Source organism: Anabas testudineus, chromosome 7 (assembly GCF_900324465.2).
Source record: "Anabas testudineus chromosome 7, fAnaTes1.2, whole genome shotgun sequence".
Classification (NCBI taxonomy): domain Eukaryota; kingdom Metazoa; phylum Chordata; class Actinopteri; order Anabantiformes; family Anabantidae; genus Anabas; species Anabas testudineus.
The window spans coordinates 7,222,577-7,242,538 of NC_046616.1; the positions used below are offsets into that span (position 1 = coordinate 7,222,577).

A 19,962-nucleotide genomic window follows, 5' to 3' on the forward strand; every position below is an offset into this window, starting at 1 on the left:
CCCTAAGCGTTATTTCATTCTTTTACAACTTTAATAGCTTAATATATGATCACTATAACTTCATATATCTTTCTAATAAAGTGACTGCATACCTCTTTATGTGTTTGCAAATAACTTCTGTCATATTTTAAAATACTGTTTACTTAAATTCATAGGTATGATCTGCATAAAAACCTGACTTTCATAATAATTTACACTCTGCTGGATTAATTAAATAAAGTCACTAACTGTTCACATACAGACAGACAGACAGACAAAAATATTTATCAGCAGAGCGGGGACCGTAAGTAGCACTATCTCACGGTATTAGCAGGAGATCAGTGGAGAAATCAGATTAGAAAAAGAGGCAAAATGGCAACACAAATATTGCCTAATATGATCTCATGCATCTCATAAAACGAGTGACATTACATGAGGATAAGCTGATAATGACCTTGCTTTTTATAGGCAGGTTGGGGTACAGTAATCTGATTTGGAATAATCTCCTACAATCTCTGATAAATGCTTACAGCATGTATCTCAGACAGAGGTCAGATCCTATTGGTCCGTTTTTAGGCATTACTGACATCTGCTGTTCAAGTACACAGGGCCTACTATAACAAGTACGGAGAATTTAACAATAATACTTTAAGGAATAATTATGGAAATAAATCAAGATGAGAAGTCTGGATGAGCTGCTGTTACAGTATATTTCAGAGGAGGTACTGTAAGGGAACTCTAGGAAAATGTAACTTACATTTCAGGTTACTGAAATACCTATCAGGTTGGCTACAGGACAAACAGGAGCCTAATGATTTAATCTAGTTTTAAAGTTTATGATAATACCTCTACATTTTTTTGATATTGTTAAGAGATCTGTGTGTGTAAAGTGATTACATTTGTGTTTCACTCCTTAACTAAGTAGGGTCAGTGTTTGATCACATGATTTGATGATACAAGAGCACAAAGCTACTGTAAATAAATGTTTGGGAGGAAAAGTAAGTTAGTAAAGAGTAGAAGAAGAAGAGAGAAGAAGAGTAGTAGTAGGAGCTAAGTACTGAATAAACATTCAAAGTAATTATTGGACAAACAGTTGGAACTATTAGCTGAAATCAGTGGATGAACAGTTGAAGTAGTTACTGTAGCTAAAAATAATGGATAGTGTAAACTTGACCAATCTTATATAAACAATTCTGGACTTTCACAGATAATAACTCAAACTCCCTAGTGTTGACTATCTGAAATACACCGCACCACTTTAAATTCAATGATATTTCAGGGATTCCATAACCACTGGAAGACCAGTGGGGACATTAGTGGCAAGTACTTGTAAGTGCAGTCATGTAGTATTATATCTTCCTGAAGGGAGTGATTAGGACAGACCAATGTGCCCTCTATAATGTTCTAAATGTGTTGAAATCAGCCAAAAAGAAATCATCAATAAGGAGATATCCCAGCAAAGATTTTTACTATGCAGTGTCAGTTTCAATAAAGCCGCTAACCCACATGAAATAGTTTCATTAGTCTTCAAATTGACATTTGTACAATGGTCTAAAAGCTCTTCTGCTGCCTTTTCTCTGATATCAATGTCAAACTCTGGGACAACACGAGAAGCTCTTTCTTTCTCCATTATTTAAGCTTTCTGCACAAGACATGCCCCAATAATTGGTCATGAGGTGTTAAATTAACTTTGCAAATATGTATTTCATGACTAATAAACCACTGACCTTTGTTTTCTAAGGTGACACTGGCAACAACATTTTTAAATGATAAACTGACTCGTTCAATAGATATAAATACAAATATATCTGTCATATGGATATTATGAATCATTAGGCTGCTACATTCACTATAATTAATATCACCGCTGTTGCTGTTTCATCGATTAGGGTTACAGCTTCAATGCTTCTAACATTAAAAAAACAATCTGCCAATCTATTTTAGATCAATGGTTATAATTTCAGAGGCTTTAATATCCCCCCATAATCTACATTTATCTGTTCACATTCTGGGTCATATTTCACAGACTGCACAGTGTTTGACCTCAGTGTGAACTCAGTGTGAACTCTGTCTCCAATTATACACTATGAGCAGTGCATTTATGTACTTTATACATCAGCTGACACACCCTTAACTGTGTGAGATAACACAGCTGCCTACTGGTTATTACACACACCCCCTGGTGGTGGAATTAAGTTCATGCTGTCAAGTCTTTAAATTACAAATGGTCCTCAGTGAAAGGCTATGTTGTGGGTTTAATAGGTCAGGTTTTCTCTTACTTACTTACTTACTTTTGAAAAAAATGCTACTAAAACTACAAACTGATTAGAAAACACAAGATGATCACCACTAAGGTTTTATTATTTAGTAGGTTAGAATATTTTTTTTCATCATCTCAAATATTTTTGTGTAAGTTGCATGTTTCCTCTATCTTGTAATAAATTCTGCATATCGCTTTGAACATGGTTTTAAAACCCACATTCAATGGTGAACATACAGTACATGTATAACATGAAATAAACATAATGCACAATGCTTCATGCCTGTATGTTATGAATGTTGTTATGACCAATATGATGTGTGTGGAATGCATGTGCATCTGCATGTGTGAAAACAATAAAATAACAATTTTACATATAAAATATATAATATATTTAACTGTGGTTAAAATTCTTGTTATTCGATGTGTTGTTCAGATGCTCAGCCTTCAGTATATCCACTTCATAAAAACCATTTAGTCGATGCATGGTATAATGGGTCTTTTAATAATAAGAGTAAATTCATAAATGATTAGTTCATTTCTTAGTGTTGGATACACATATACAATACTGTATATTGCATGGCTTTGTGTACTGCATCAGGGTTTGTGTGTGTAGATTTCCCACTGGCCGGCATCCAGGCACTGTAGAGATTAGTCAGCGGTGGTGGAGACCAAAGCCATCAAGGTAACTCTGTAAACATTCATCTCGTCTCCCTTCAAGGTTAGAGGCACACATGTCTGCACCACCTCATAAGGCTAAATCATGTGCACGCGCACACACACACACACATACACACATAAATATATTAATATATATAATAAGACAGTGTAGTTAAATTGCTGAAGTGCAATAAAGTTGAAAATCTGAACTGACAGCTTGATTATATTGCTAATGCTTATGTTGTTTTTTAAATAATTTTCTATTTCTTTCTATTGAAAGATTTGTAGAACTCAGTGTTTCCACTGGGGCTGTAAAATGCTCAATTTTTTCATGTTTTTAAATGGACATGTGATGTAACAATGGCGTTCATCGTGGTTTCCGTTTTTTGTGTTTCATTGTTTTCCTGTAATTAAATTTTTACCTAAATATGTTATGATTTTTTCAATAATTAGTTCAACTAATTATCAAGATCATTTGACTATTAGTCTTTATATTTTACAATATAAGAATAACCACTGACACTGGCCTAAGTTATTAGTAATTCATGCAAACCTTTCTTTATGCACTCTGTAAAGGATGCTTTCCCAGCAGTTAAAATCATCTCTTCCTCACCTTGTATCCAATCTGGGGGGTCCATGTGATAGTTATGGTGCATTTCTCACCCGCCTCCACGCTGCCTTTGATGGGCTCCACACTGAAGCCAAGTTGCTGTAGAGACGCCCCACAATCCCAGCAAAAATCACCACTCTGGGAAGATCAGACACATTTGACAGTTTCTGCTTACATCCACCAGGTCCTCACTTTGACAAATACTGTAGTCTGGTGTCTACATTGCTGTTAAGTGTTTCATCTGCACATTTACATCTTTATACTTATAGGTTTCACTGGCAAAAGGAGAAGACATGGCAATAGCTTCTTGAACCTTTATTGGCCCTATATTTTAGAGAAAAAGGCACAGCTAGAGGAGTTAGACTGTTCTTGAGTGAGTGCATACACAGTATAATAAACAGTATTATGATAAAATTCGGTTTTATAATGTTTGTGTCAGGATGTAACACAGTGGGCAGTAGTCAGATACATATCTGAGTAAACCTGCCTTTGTTGCTCAGACTGTTTGGACTTCAGTTTCTAAAGACAACACAGTACCTTCTTGCTGGCCTGTGTCGTGCGAATGCAGCCCACATGCAGCTCCCTCACTGCAGGTCTGATGGCACCTCCACTGTAACTAGCCCGCAGGGTCACAAGTACAGGGATGCTGGACCTCTCCATAATCTCTGATTCAGCTAAATAGAAAGAAACATACCAGAGGTTTTACTATATAAGTCATGCCTCCTTTTACTTTGCTTTTTGTGAATTATGATCAGAGTGCTGGCGACAAGCACACGTGCTCTCAACATGCTACGATCAGCATAAATTACTATGTCACATATGCTCTCTTTGCTTGCATATATAATGAACTATGACTATGAAGTTATTAGTCATCAGTATAGTGTCAGCGTTTGAGCTTACCGTCTTGCTAGAGCCTTCAGTATCCTAGAGAGTAGCCCTCAATGCAAATCTATTTGCATGGGTAATTTGTATTATATATATATATATATTAACTGTGTAGCATTGATCTGTTCTGTGCTGACAACATATTCCTATCACGAGTTATGAGGGCAACGGCTTTGATACCTGTGAGCTGAGGTTGACTGGTTATCAGTGGAGGGAGCAGGGATTCAATGGGCACTGTCAGCATGTCTCCTCCATACAGATACATGTTGTGAGAAGAGGCTGCACCCTTCAGATCCATCACACACACTTTATTCTGGAAGACAGAAAAGGCACAAGTTCAGGTTTGTTATATCATGAAAATCAAAGTGACCTGAGGACATAGAGGACAGCAAAAACGTATAGAGACGACAGCACTTTACTAGGACAGTGTGATTACATCTACAGCTAGTGATTTAGGCCAAATGTGTGTTTCATGTTCTGACCTTATTCATCAGCTCTATTGTGAGTTTGTCTGAATAATTGACTGACGGGTGGTCAGGCTGAAAGGTGACAGTGATGTCTTGGCTCTGTCCTGGAGCAATGCTGCCCTCTATTGGCACCACACTGAACACACTCAACCCACTGTAGTTCTGGGTTCCTGTACAGGATACAAAACACAGACTAGTATTACTACTATTCCTGATATTGCTATGTCTGCTAATAGTACAGCTTCTAAACATGATGAAACATAGTCTGTGGCCATAATATTTGTGACTCTGTAACTTTAGTGTCAGTCATGTTACATGACACAGTTGTGCTCTTTCAGAGATGTGGTAATTCATTACTATATTACATATGTTATACAGTATATATATGTTATATTAGGGAAAGCACTTTGGACCACCCTGTCATGTTTTCTGTGAAAGCTGGTGATGCTGTGGTTGTAATAACCATCGCATTTCACAGATGGAATAAGGTTCTTATGCTGGATGCAGTGTTTGGTCTCCACCAAACATTATGCTTCTCAATTCAAATCAAAATGTTCTACTCTCTCATCGTCCACAGAACATTCTTCCAATATTTCAGTTAGAGGCAGTTCGTTACCTAGATGTTACCTTGGGGTTCCTTTTGACCTCACACACTATTACCGCCTTGCTCTTGCAGTGAGCTATGTTGACCGACTATACCTAAGGAGGGTAACAGTGGTTGAATGCAGATATTTGTACACAACCTGTCTGACAGTCAACTGGAGTAATTCAGATGCTAGACATTCTTATGTCAACCTTTCCAGTCTGGTGAGCATCAGCTATTCTTCTTTCAAGGCCTACTAAAATCTTCTTTGTTCAAGCAATGGCACATTTCTACATACCTGTGTTGTCAAGATCAGACATTTATAGTAAAGACCCAGATTTCGGTTCTTTAAATAAGGCCTTCCAGACTCACTCCTGATCGTCATTCCACAGACTGAAACACCTGAGTCTATTTTTCCCTTCAAATGACATGATAAGACTAGTGCTTTACATCCTTTTGCCACTCACAAATATGTAATACTGGATCATTTTCCTAAGTATTAGTATCAATAGTATTAGTAGCTATTGCAGGGACAAGTTGTGCTCTATCCTTTAGATCTCTTGCAGTCAATGATGTCTTGTTCCTTGGTAAATGCTCCAGTGTTAATTATAGCTTACCCACAATAGGCTGGTTCTGAGAGTCTGTGTAGCTGCCTAGCAGGAGGGCTACCATGTCAGCTCCATCCTGAGGTCTGGAGGGAGAGAGGCTGGCCAACAGTACCTTAAACCCCACTGAAACCACTGAACTGTTGTGCAGCTGTAGGTAAAACAGGATTTAATGTCATTTCATAGGCTGTAATCACTGCATATAAACAATCGACACATGCACATTTTTGAATTTAATTGTTCTCTGTTTCTTCAAAACCAGAAACATATAATCTACATGCGCTTTTGATGCATTACTTTGCATACATTACTTTACCTTAAGGACCTGTGAGGTGCTCTCATTTTCCAACACATAGCCAAAGTCAAGAAGGCCTCCAGGGTGTGACAAGGTGACAGCAGGTACCACACCCTCCCCACACAGAGTCATCTCTAGGTTAATTTTCTTGTTACGCACCTCCAGAATCTCACAGTACTAAAGAGCAGTAGAGAGAGGTACAATGATTAATCTGTGTATTAACATGCGATTTGTTAGTGATACTGTGTGTTTATTTCCTGCAATTCACTGGTGATTGTACACCCACCTTTTTTTCCTGAGTTGGACTGAAGGCCAGCACCAGAGTGTGTTTTTCTCCAGGTCTTATGCATCTGAGTGCATTAAGAAGTGAAAAGGGACCATTTATATCCAGCACTGAAGACCTCAGCTTGGAAAAGGTCAAAGAAAAGCTGTACTAAAAGGTAATTATTATTATTATTATCACTGTTATTTGTAGCAGTAGTATGTTACAATTCTGACTTAATGTGGTTTAGTTTTAGATATAGATATAAGCAAATCTGATGATGAACTATGGCTGGATAAACCCTTGGTTTATTCATTTTGTGTCTACCTGATAATAAATGCAAACACAGGAGCATAAGAAACATACCGATAAGTTTTAAATTGTTATTGTATTTTTAAGTGACTTGATTTAATGCAGGAAAAAGTATACAGACACAAGATTAAAAAGTTATCAAACTGCATTGATCAGTCTGGGGAGGGTTACAAAGCCCTATCTAAGGTACTGGGACTCCACAGATCCATTGTGTGGAGATGCTCTCTCCATTATATCTTAAAGACCTAATAGTTCCATATTTTCCCAGCAGAACTCTCCGTTCTCAGACTGCAGGTCTACTTGTGGTTCCTAGAGTTTCCAGAGCCTTTAGCTATCAAGCTCCTCTCCTGTGGAACCAGCTCCCAGTTCAGGTTCAGGTGGGAGACACCCTCTCTACATTTAAGACTAGGTTTAAAACTTTCCTTTTTTATAAAGCTTATAGTTAGAGATGGATCAGGTGACTCTGGACCATCTCTTAGTTATTCTGCTATAGGTTAGTCTGGTGGGGGACCTCTACTGATACACTGAGCTCCTCTTCTCCTCTCGACTCCCCTCCCCTCCTATTCCCACCTCTAAATATTTAAATACTACCTTGGCATGTCATTTACTTTGTCCTTTCTCTCTCCTTCCTCCTCCCTGTCTCCCTCCCTCTATTCTCCTCTGCAGGTATCCTCGGCCTTAGAGCTCTATATCTCCAGTGCAGTTACTGGTTCTACTGACCTGCCCAGTGTTTTTGCTGCTTGATGTTGTTTTTTGTTGCCTGCTTTTCTCTCTTCTCTTTCCAGTCACCCCAACCGGTCGGAGCAGATGGCCGCCCACCCTGTCTGGTTCTGTCTGGAGGTTTCTTCCTCTATAGGGAGTTTTTCCTCTCCACTGTCTCCAAGTGCGGCTCAGTGGGGTTGTTGGATTTTCTATAAAATTCCCTATACAGTATATTTTGTAAGGTCTTAAACCTTAAAGTGTCTTGAGATGACTTCTGTTGTGATTTGGTGCTATACAAATAAGATTTATTTGAATTGAATTGAATGTGGGAGAGTTATGAGGTGAGAACCCCTGCTAACCCAGAATAACAACAAGGTTCTGTTTGAAGACAAAGGTATCATTATATCTGGTGTAAACGAGACATGCATACCTATGGTCAAGCATGGAGGGGGCATACTGTTGGATTGTGGGCATGTTCTGCTGCTTGAGGGTCAGAGCGACTTGCCACAATTGGTGAATAGCACTCTAGCAAAGAATCCTATAGGTGAATCTGAGGTCATGTTGTATGGTCAGTTGTATTCAAGCACAACTGTGTCATTCAGCAAGAGAATGATCTTAAGCACAGGCTGAACAAATATTATAAAATTTAGTAGTTATAAAATAACTACTAAACTTATAAAATAAGTAGTTAAAGTCTGGACCAGACCTGCTTGATATTCAGGAGATAATTACTTTTTCACATTAGTGAATTAGGTATTGCATAAACATTATGCTTAAAAAAAACAATTATCATTTCAAATTTGTATTTAGTGTTTGCCTTTTTATGTTAACAGTTTAGTATGATATGCACACAGAAAGAAAAGAAATCAGAAGTTTAGCAGATAAATATTTAGTAAGGATACATCCAAAGTTTCCTTTGAATTGTTCTGAACTGTGCTTCTTTTGATCACTTTCTCTCCTGAGAATAGACAAATAAAACATTACATATACACAAAACAGTGAATGTAAGTAGAAAAAGGAAACAGTAGGTGAACTGCACACAGTATGTGAAGTTCTATTAGCATTTGGAAAATGTCTCACCCACAGCCACCTGATGGAAGTCTATGATATTGTGTCCGGATGTCACCACTAGAGGAGGCTGTACAGCAAGGCACTGCAGCTTCAAATGGAGAGTATTGAAGGGACTGTAAAGATGATGGATATGACAAGCTATGAAATAAGAAATCTGAGTGAAAACTCACATCTTTCTCATTAAAGTAATTTGAGTCAATATTATAATTATTTGGGACATAAATTAGACTCATAGTTTAAACAAAAACTAATTGCAACACACCATACAAAAAATATGTAAATAAAATAGACATTTTAAAGAAATTAATTGTAAATTATATGCAGAGATCACAACATACTGAATAACTACCAATTTAAAAATGTCAGCTAGTCTTGAATAGCTTCAGAAATTATAAATGGACTGCACTTATTTAGCATGTTGCTAAAGGACACCTTGACATGTGGCACTGAGAGGAGCTGGGGATTAGCCACTGACCCTGCTGAACCCCAAATTGTACTTGGTTGGAACCATTAAGATCTAAAGTCAGTGTTTTTCTGTCTTCTACCTGAAGGCATTTTGTCAAATTTTTAGAGCCACTGGGTAAAACCAAACATAATGCATATAAAAAATGGGAGGGAGAAACCAAGAAGTTTAGTCTCTGATGTATTATTGTCAACAGAAACCAAGTTAAGAAAGTTCCCACACTTTAATGTATAAAACTGGACCACAGTTGTTTTACACTCTCTTTAATTCTCATCTTTTTAGTTTCTTCAACGTTTAAGACTATAAAAGAGCTGCAAAATCTGCAAATTGTATAAGGAGCACAAATGACAGCAGTCTATTGTCTCAGTGTTACCTCCACGACGGCTGTGCTTGTCTGTCTTCCTCTGGAGGGTCTCCATCTGATATGAAGCAGGGAATGATGTATTCCCTGTAGCGTTGGGTGAAGGAGTACAGCAGAGAGGCTTTGGCCTCCTCATACAAGTCTGACCTTTAAAGAAAAGACTTCACACATTAAAACATATCATTAACTTCTCCTTACATTTAGGACAATAAAACACTTTCATCAAGGTTTTCTAGCTCTGTTGAGATCACACTATGTCTGTATGTATGCAGAGAACATTAAAACAAATAGGAACGATGTAGAAAGCACGTCAGCTTTGGAAAAAGAGAATGTACAAGTAAAAGTTTTGCAAGTAATTTATATTTCAGTACTGCTGGATTTCACAGTTCTCCATTTCCCAACTTGCTTACATTTAAAGGCTTTCCAGGAAGATGTAAAATATACTTCCTAAAGAATAATTGATTGTGTTTTTACAGCAAATGCCTTTGGCTATAGAATATTTACTAATGAATATTTATTTACGAGTGATACAAAGAGAAGAATAAGAAAACAAAAATAACCTCCACCTACCCTGGCTGTATGTCAGCAGGATTTGGTGATTCAGAGAGTTTGTCTGTCTGTGTGTCATCTGACACTTTGCCACACTTTGGATGCACAGATGCCTTTTTTCCTTTGCTGGGTTCCACTGGAATCTCCTTTTTAGTCTTACAACACATAAACATGACTGATGAGTTCACAAGAAGGTAAGACAAATGTAGCTGCTACATTCTGTATAAATATCAGCATGGTTATAATCTGCTGGAGATTTCACAGCTTTACAGTCTTCACATTTAATTCCCCTGTGGCAGCACAGACTGACCCTCACACTAGCAGGAGGTGACTGGAGTAGGAGGGTGTGCAGCTGTACCTCCTGTTCAGTGCCTGTATTCCTCTCCAATTCCTTCTCACAGAGCAACTTGGCTCTGTGGAGGAGACGCAGTGCCTCTTCTTTGATCTCCTGCTCCAACAGTCTAGGTCTGAACATCACCTGAACCACACATCTCTAGCACAGAAGAAATTGTAACTTGTCAGTAAAGACTCATTTAAAAACAGTTTTTTGGGATACAGCAGTAAAGTTAGTAACATTGTGTGTTCTACTTTTTAATAACATTCATCCTGTAGTAGTCTTGCACCCTGGTGATTTTTAATTTAATCCTCTAATACATATTTCAAAATGAACATTTCAATTAGTTATGGGCAGTCTCCTCGTCTTGGATTTCTTTAAATTGGACCAAGTGGACCAATGACGAAAATCTCTGTTTTCCATTTGCAGACTATTTACTGGATTTCTCCCAACGGGCGTCTGTTATCTAGTTGAAAATAATGAATACAACAGATTAAATTTTGCTATAAACACAATGTGAGTATGGAAGTAAACGTTCCACTGCCACAATCCACATCCAATAACTACAATGATGTTCAAAATATTTGTACTTTGAAATAATAGTGCACCCAGTGAATACAAAATACAGATTAAGATGAAAACTGTCTAAGCTGCAGTATCAGTGAGAACTAAACATAATACAAATAAAGTGCAAACTGATCATTTTCATCAGGTATCCAGTAGAGTGCGTCATCACACTATAAAAGATTCTGCTGTGAGACAATGGCAGCTATGATGGCTATATGTTTTACAGTAATTCTGTATTATAACACTGAGCTGAACTGAAGTTGCAAGATTTTCCTCTGCACTAGGACACTCCAGGAATTTAATACTGTACTACCTTAGTGTAGTATGCTGAAATACAAGAGAAATGTAAACAGACAAAGGTTTGGACTTGGTTAAAAGCTCTGGAATACGATAGTGAATCAAGATTTTTTTGTCAAATACTTACTGAAATAAAAAACATCTGTTACAAATGTAAGGTCTACAAGATGAAATAACCCTATCACTTCTTCACACTTGTCAAAGCTTGTTGCAGCCACAGAAGACATAACGCAGCTAGTGTCACTCCTCAGGACTAGCAATCTGCTCTTTTTGTGTAACATCAGTGGAGTGCTGCTGTAACGTCAGAGTAAACATAAGAGATGTTGTACTCTACCTCTCCAGGTAAGAGGCGTCCAGCGACAGGAGCAATGCTGATATCTGAATCCTCTGGTGGGATGAAGGAGAACAGCCTGGGTGCCACAGGATTCATGGTGTCCTTCACCACTGGATGGACTGATTGTTTGGATTGGTTCTGGTCAATGTGTTGGTTGATCAGGTAAAGTGTAGCAGTGGAGTGGTCACCTACTGCTGTGGCCCCAAACTGGACCAGAGAATGAGAAAGCTCCAGTGGTGGGCGGACGCCCATTGCTCGGCAAGACAGCAGGAAATCTCTGATGAAAATATATTATTACGTCATCAATAAATAAACATGGGATGATATCAAATGAACTGAATTATATCTATAATTTCAGAAATTCTCAAACACCATGAGGTCCTACAAGTCCAACAACAAATCCACATACATGACACTTCATTTACACACAAATGAAGATCACACCTACCTGTTTATTCCAGACTTGCAGCTGAGTTGGAAGCTGTACTCTTTGGCCTTGTTGGCACTGAAGATCAGGTCAATCTCCAGTGTCTCATGTGGGAGCAGAGTACCAAAACCATCATTAGGCTGGACTTCAATAAACTGTAGTGTGAGAGAGTATAACAACACAAATGTTTTAATTTCTTGATTTAAATGATAGTGTATGTATGGATGTGTGTAACACATCCTAAATATGGGTGAAAGTTCAATCTTGATTACTGAATAAACTGCCCGTCCAAAAAAAAAGTCACCACCTGGATTTAACAAAGCAAATAGGTAAGAACCTCCCATTAGATAATTACTGCATGGATGATTACTTTTCAGCTGGCAACAAGTTATTTAACCCTAACTGATGCAGTGTGTAGCTTCTCATTTCTTAAACAACCATGTCTGAAGACACATCCTGTGGTCGTGGAAAAGATGTTAATCTGTTTCAGAAGGGTCAAATTAGGGAGCATGACACATCATTTTCACACATGGATCAGCCACCACAGAGTTCAGACCTTAACCCCATTGAGAATCTTTGGGAGATGCTGGAGAAGACTTTTTTCATTAGTCTGACTCTCCCATCATCAGAACAAGATCTTGGTGAAAAATTAATGGGCGGGTAACTCTGGAAGGGAATAAATGCAGCCATTGCAGAAGCTTATTAAAACTAAGCCAAGGTAAATGCATACCTTAATAGAGGCTAAAGCTGGTCCAACAAAATATTAGAGTGTGTGCTTTTTTTGGATGGGCAGTGTATGAGTTGCCTACAAACCTGACATCTACATTAAGATAAAAATATTGTTTTCATCCTTAGTTACTGCTCGTCTCTGGATCTTCACTAATACAGTAAGATTTAACCCAATATAAGGTTTTTATCAAGGATAAATCAAGCATACTGTTAATTATGCAGTACCTCCGGAACGCTCACAAAGCCAAAGTCCTGAGGTAGTAGGGACAGGTTGGTAAGACGAACAGTGCTCTTGACAGACTGGTAAAGGGAACAGTAGCCAAAATCCACGTCAGTCCGGTCAAACTGCAGATCTGAGGTAGTCACAACTGCATGGACTGTGAAATGTACAGGCTGCACCTGAACAGACAACCATGAAGAATCTTTAAAAACCTTTTAACAATTTTCTTGTGGATCATTTTATCAATCAATGAATGAAGAAAAATTAGTTTGCTGTTTTTTTAATTGTCAGAAAATTATATGTGATCTAGATTCTCTTCCCTTATTCAGTGTGTGTAAATCATCTGTTTTATATATATATATATATATATTACAAACTAGTCTTCATGATTGCTCTGAAAACATATTTTTAAAATTCCGATTGAATAAATAAAAAACCCAGAACAAAGGCAGCAGTGACACGACCATGGACCATGAACTGATGGTTCTTTTACATTAAAAACAAGCCTTCTTAGGTCTGTGAGATTCTAATATGAATATATGCATTTGAAGTATTTAATAAATTAAATTGAAAATTAAGTTCACATGAGACCACTTCAGTCCTCCAATGTGAAATGGAGCAATGCCTTTATGTATGTAGACACCCTTCATCACTGAGCAGCTGAGTTGCAAGATATACTGTGCGTGTGTGTTTGTATAATCCAATACAGAGTGAAGCCTAAAAGTAAGTAGAAAATAAAATCTTTCTTAAATGTTTTCCAGTGACATATCATTTCTATAGGAATGAGCTAACGGGGAGTGATGTTGATGATGTCTCTATACTTTCCCTTTTCTCTCTGCGTTCCTTCAGAAGACAAACATTTTTAAAATGAGTCACAAATATTGCTTTATTTAAAAAAAAAATCAGTATTTTCCTAAAACAGCTGGACAATAGTTTTTAACAAAAATGGTCTAAACTGGAATAAACGATAGATGTATTGGGGGCTATTTTAAGCAGTGGATTAATACACATTTTATGCTCTACCGAATATTTCATAATTTAAGATGCTTTATATGGGATAAAAATTACAGTATACTGTTACCAGATTTATAAATAATTGTTTGCTTTGTTACAAGTGTTTTTTTTTCTCAAGATGACGTCACCCTGCATTATGCCAGTGATCAGCAGATGACCTTGTTTATCGGTCTCTACATCATTGATTTCCTGGCTGCTGTGGAGTCTGGTGACCATACCGTGTTGCGCGTGCATGGTTTAATGCCAGGAGCTCAGGGCCTGAGGCTGAGGGCAACAGCTTTGGTGCTCCACAGGAGCATCCTGGCCCTGTATTTGGCTCCTTGTCAGAGCTCCTCCACACAATTCCCTACTCTCCATGCCCTGGTAGAAGCAGGGAATAGGGGCTGGTTGGGGAGGAAGAGGAAGGTGACAATTTGGCAAGAAGATGGACCAGATTTAGATTTACTGAGAAAGAGGACTGGCATCTATGCAACACGAATGTTTAAGCAGCTGCTCTGTTTTTTAATAAAGGCTGCTTGAAGGAATTCAGCTTCTCTAAGTATGTTATTTCCAACTTTCATTTACTTTCATCCTATGTATGTATATTTCTACCCTCTGACAAGAACAGCACTGAATTGTATGCTTAACTTCTATTAACCAGCTTCCTTCATTCACCAAGAGCTTATAAGCTCCATAATTCATTTAATTTTCATTAAATAAAACAATTAGTAGGTGTAATAACAGTAATAGTATGACACATTAAAAATACATATTATTACAAAATATATATACTTAATGAAAATGAAAAGAACACATGTAAACACATATTTGGCTGCTTTTCCATTCTGAGGCATCTTCAGAGAAACAAGTGTAGATTAACTTTTATGCTCAGCTTATTAGCAACAATGGAGAAAGTGGGCCTTGAGGGTGGAAGATAATTTTAGCAAAATAGGTTACAACCTTCATGGCTCTACTTCTCTTACGAATAAAGTAGGACAAACCCTGCATCACACAATGAGTCTACTACTTTCAGGATTGCAGCGAGGTTTACTTTAAAATAAAGTGTATGATACAAACCTGGCCTGCTACTTGCACTGCCACTGGAACCTCCAGGACTCTTGTATCACTGTCAAAAAACTTCTTGGCATCTTTAGATAAAGAGCGTCTGAAAGAGGGCAAAACACAAAATTGTGCAAAGTGGCAGTTTCTCACAAAACAGCTTCATCTTTTCATCCTGAGCACAGAGGAGTGAAGACACTAATTAGATGCTGAATACAAACACATAAATGTAGCAGTGATTTTGAAGGTTACAAATGTTTTTCAGACTCCAACAGTCAAAAGCCACGAGCCACTGCTGAGGTTTTCAAAGAAAAATAAAGATTCAGACCCTGAAGACCCATTACTTTACTTTAACCCACGACTGTAGGATCGACTCGCCAGGGAAAGCAGGAGAAAGATGTAGTGCGCCTCCACACTACTGTAGGTTGTAGCCATGGTGATAGGAGACGTAAGTTATGATTCAAAGAGGCCCAGTAGTCATGCACAGGCTTATGTAAAACTCCAGTCCCTCAACATCCTCCAGTGTCAAGAGCTGTTCTCGTGATAACATACTAACACACACACAGTGTGTGTATATATGTATGTATGTATATATATATATATATATATATATATATGCATTGAGTATGTTTTACTATCATATGAACACTGGTCAACTGCAATTTATGGTTCATATCCACTCCTACTTCTGAGTATTCTCTCCGCCAAATATCCTTCTCTTTTTTTCTATTTGACGCTCCTATCAACTGTCTTCTCTGTCTTTTCCTCTTTACACTCTTAATGCTGGTTGAAGGCTTGAGAGCTAATGCTGTAAATGTCAGTGGTTTTAAGGCTCTTCAGATGTCAGCATGTTTTTTTTTTTTTCAAAGCACTACAACCAAGCCTTGGCTTTAACAAATCTGTCAGCTTTGGGTTCGAGGACAGGTTTGTGTTTTACATTTCCCAGGCTTCACTGCTGCAGTTTTACCATGACATCCTCTGTGATTCAGAGCTTGATAGCTCACTTCCTCTCACATCAAAATTAAATCTCTGCATTTACAAAGAGGGGAAATGGAGAAACAATTTTTTCCCTCCATAGCTTGACCAATGAGCTCAAAGGGTGTATTTAAGGAAGCACTCTTGTTCTGCCTGCTAATAGAATCGCTGCTGGAGAGACACTCTTGAATTAGCTTGGCAGGGCACAGTGGAAAAGACTGGTGGGACATCGCCAGGCCCATATGCTCAGGAGAATTTTGCAGATGGACAGGGTTTTAGACTTGTCACTGTCCTGCACAGATTTGCTTGTGCACTCTTCTTCTCTGTAGCCAGATTATCCACAGCCTCATCCAAAAGTAATTCTCCTTTAATGACACTTCTGAGATTAGTAGAGGACATACAGTAAAACCGAAATAGTTGTCCAAACGTAAGGGTACTATTAAGAGGGCTGTAGAACCTGAGGATTTTTACCAGGAATAATAACATTTCTTTTCCATCTTTAAAACAATAAAGAAACAAATCAATAATCATCAGGATCACCTAAAAGATTAAGGCTCCAAAAACACAACATGTATTTGCTAAAAGTGTGTTAGTGTTTCCTTTTACATCACTGGAGCAAAAAAAGCTGCAGCACCTAAAATATATACAGTATATTCCACTTCATTATGGAACAGTCAATTTCAATTCTCCATTAAAAAAGTGATTATGAAAAGGATTACAAAATAGATTAAGAGGCTTAGAGATTTTTTCCACTATAGGTAAGTGCATTGGTAAAAAAATTGAATAAATAAAAGGAAAAAATCTAGTTAAGAAACAGGTATTTTGTTTTTCTTGTAATTGTGACATACTGGTGTGAATGGTGAACCATTAGTGACAGTAGTGGTGGAGCTGTTCAGTGTAATCTTTAGTAAATCATCCTTGTAATCTCCCTTTTATCAGCCGGAACTGCAGGGTAGGACACGCTGCCTCACTCTCTACAGATTACATCTAAAACCGCTCATTCAAGCAAGCCTAATCTAATGATCTGGTCATCACAGAATTACACAGCAAAAATCTTTTTAAAATATGTTCAATTCAAATTCTCTACATGCAGAAAGTTTTAGTTTAGCCTTAACCCCAGTTACTGAAGCCATCATAGCAAGAAGGTTACATGGCTAGGTAAGATACAGTATCTACAGTAGTATGTACAATCTAACTTTTTTCAAATACTTTAATAAAAATATGCTCCAAAACCGATCTAAGGATGAAGACGTGCAGTTTAAACCTTGTGACCCAGACTCATTAAATAGCACTGCAAGTGCTGCAGAAACATTCACTTCTAAAAGACTGTGGACAAGGCTTGACCTTCTAACTAATTAGAGAATTTCAGATTAGCCTGTTTGGGAGCATTCTTTCTTATTATAATTTCAAAAACTAACAGTGGTGATTTGAAATATCTACTATTTGTTGAGCAGAACCAGTAAATAGGTCTGGTATAGCCTGTTTTGAAGAACTAATTGACCAGTCAGAGATATGTAGGTGGGATTAAGGATGGAGAATCATCTTTATACATAGCTGACTGGCTACATCTATGAATAAAGTGATAGAAAATGTCTTTACAAGTGGTTGTTGTAAGTTGAACAGAAATTTCAACTCTTCACTAGACATATTTCTTCAATAAAAAAGAATAAAAACAGGAGAGCTTCTGGCCTGTCTTACAACCACTGGTGCTTTTGAAGGGGAAAATATCACATTTACAAAAAATGTGCCCACATCCATTTGTAGGATGTAGCATAAAAATCCAATTTTATGCACTCAAGCGGACTTTAAAAGTATAACGTTCTTTATTTAATATGTGAACATCCACTTGAGAAAATACTTCAACCACCAGGGATAGCATGCCAAACAGGAGCCATAGTGGTCTATGTTAGATTCTGTTAGATTATTAGGCTCTAAATGCCCATTGCAATATAATTCAGAAGCATTCCTGTTAACTGAACTGTGAGATTACAGTATGTAGTGTATGGGACAATGCTGTTGCTATGTGAAGGAAAAGTGTGGGCTGGATGGTGACAAATAAAAGTGGAGGAAGACAGGCAGAGAGGGATGAAGCAAAGGAAAGACAGTTAAGGATGTGGGCAGGTTGAATGCAATCCTCCAGAGCAGGAAGAAAGAATGTGCTCACCCTCTCTCTCAGAAAGGAAGGCAAGAAGCAAACACTTGTGCAAAGAATGAAAGCTATGAGTCATTTTAGAATCCAGATTTAACAGTGTATGAGTATGTGTGTGTGTGTGTGCGTGTGCGTGTGTGTGTGTGTAAGCGTGTGTGCATGTGTGTGTGAGCGTGTAAATGAGGTAGTGAGTGAAAGCAGTACTGCTAATGAGGATTTGGAAATTCAATCATAGGCTCTTGCTAGGAAGACTCGGTAGCGCCAATATAAATGACATACCACTACTGCAATAAAACAAAAGGAAACCTACTAAAATTCAACAGATTGGAGGGCGAGATCCAACCATGACAGAGATGACACATGCATGAACACAGCTTGCTGACATGCTGGAAACAGTTATTTTCGATTCCTATTATGATTTGTATAAATTTCTGGCGCAAGTGGAGGACACTCTAGGGACGTTTGGACAATTTAGCTTTAGCAATCAAGTCTATTCATTTTAATGAGAAGGTATTTTAACAATCCTTATCAATTTATTACAGATATATTCCACCCTTCTTGCAATAAGTGATTGTGATTGCCCATTTCTCAAATTGCAACTACATTTTTTATTATCATTATTAGTTATTAGTTATATTTGTTTATATCTTTTACTGTGCAACTGATGAATATTTTTTCAACCAAAACAGATTTTTTTTAGGGATTTAGGTATCAGTGTGATGGATAAGATCATCACATCCCAAGGTTGTATTACGTGTTACATACTGTACGTAACAATTCCTAAACTGGCATATTTCTTTAATTGTCATAATAAAAGGCAACTGAGCCAACAAAGGAGTTCAAAGTTGCCATAATCAATGTCACCTGTTATTTTGTTATATTATCAGTTCAATGACTACACAATAAGATCTAAATTGTAATAAACAGGAATAATCCAAACCCACACAAAAAAGGATTGTCAATGAGAGAACAGGGAACTGGAGCTGGTGTCTTAGGTTATGTAAGCAGAATCAGGGCCAGCATATAAGCATCGGTAGATGGTGGATGCAAAGTGTGATGAGAGGAATTTGAGAATAACAGAGAGAGGCAGAATAGATGTAGTTAGAAGGGATGTTAAAGAGCAAAGAGATAGAGGACTGCAGAGACTGAGCAAACCAAAGAGAGAGAAATATTGTTAAGCACAGAGGTGAGAGGCCAAGAAAAAGAGAAGTATGTGTGAAAGAGTGGGAGAAGACAGCACTGAAGTGAAAGAGAGAAACAGAGAGAAAAAGTGCGATAGAGCAGGAGGGGGTGGAAGCTGCAACTGTGTTAGTGCTCTTGAACGCTGCACTATCTCAGCAGCAGCACAAGTAATGCTGTAACTCTAATCCTCGCATTAAAACCTCTCCTGATTCACTAAGGCAGATTACAGCCATTTTCCCACTTTTCACCCGAAGGCTTGCCCCCCGTTGAACCATAAAACAGTTATGCTCCTAACTTTGTCATGCGTGAAACATGTTCTTCTGTTCTGTCATTATTTTTCTTCCATCAATATTATGTCAGCTATTAACACACAACGCTGCTGAACTCTGAAGGGAAAAAAGGAGGATGGGCACAAGAATCCTAGCACCCACGCTGAGTTTTCACATACTACACGCCTCTCAGATTTGCCCTGGGGGTCCCCAGTCCGCTCTTCTGGCATTCAAACAGCAGTTCAACTCCTGCCTCTCCATCTAAATATAGAGGCTGTATTATTGTCAAAAGAATTACCACGTCCTTCAAAGTCATTAGAAATCATTATCAGAAGCCTCCAAAGCCCCGGTGCTCAGACAGCA

At 37.9% G+C, this 19,962-nt stretch overlaps 1 protein-coding gene across 1 annotated transcript in view; it reads right to left on the minus strand.

Annotated features, from left to right (window-relative positions):
* Positions 1–2,733: 2,733 nt before the first annotated feature.
* cfap74 (cilia and flagella associated protein 74) overlaps positions 2,734–19,962 on the minus strand; it is a 39,151-nt gene continuing 21,922 nt past the window's right edge. The window contains exons 23-39 of the mRNA XM_026367008.1: positions 15,043–15,130; positions 12,978–13,151; positions 12,045–12,178; positions 11,597–11,873; positions 10,423–10,557; positions 10,086–10,219; positions 9,528–9,662; positions 8,701–8,804; positions 8,523–8,578; positions 6,631–6,750; positions 6,366–6,521; positions 6,062–6,200; positions 4,877–5,031; positions 4,575–4,707; positions 4,047–4,183; positions 3,513–3,647; positions 2,734–2,995 (exon numbers count right to left, since the gene is read on the minus strand). Coding sequence (XP_026222793.1) covers positions 2,891–2,995; positions 3,513–3,647; positions 4,047–4,183; positions 4,575–4,707; positions 4,877–5,031; positions 6,062–6,200; positions 6,366–6,521; positions 6,631–6,750; positions 8,523–8,578; positions 8,701–8,804; positions 9,528–9,662; positions 10,086–10,219; positions 10,423–10,557; positions 11,597–11,873; positions 12,045–12,178; positions 12,978–13,151; positions 15,043–15,130 — 2,317 coding nt within the window. The 3' untranslated portion in view covers positions 2,734–2,890. The remainder of the gene's footprint in view (positions 2,996–3,512; positions 3,648–4,046; positions 4,184–4,574; positions 4,708–4,876; positions 5,032–6,061; positions 6,201–6,365; positions 6,522–6,630; positions 6,751–8,522; positions 8,579–8,700; positions 8,805–9,527; positions 9,663–10,085; positions 10,220–10,422; positions 10,558–11,596; positions 11,874–12,044; positions 12,179–12,977; positions 13,152–15,042; positions 15,131–19,962) is intronic.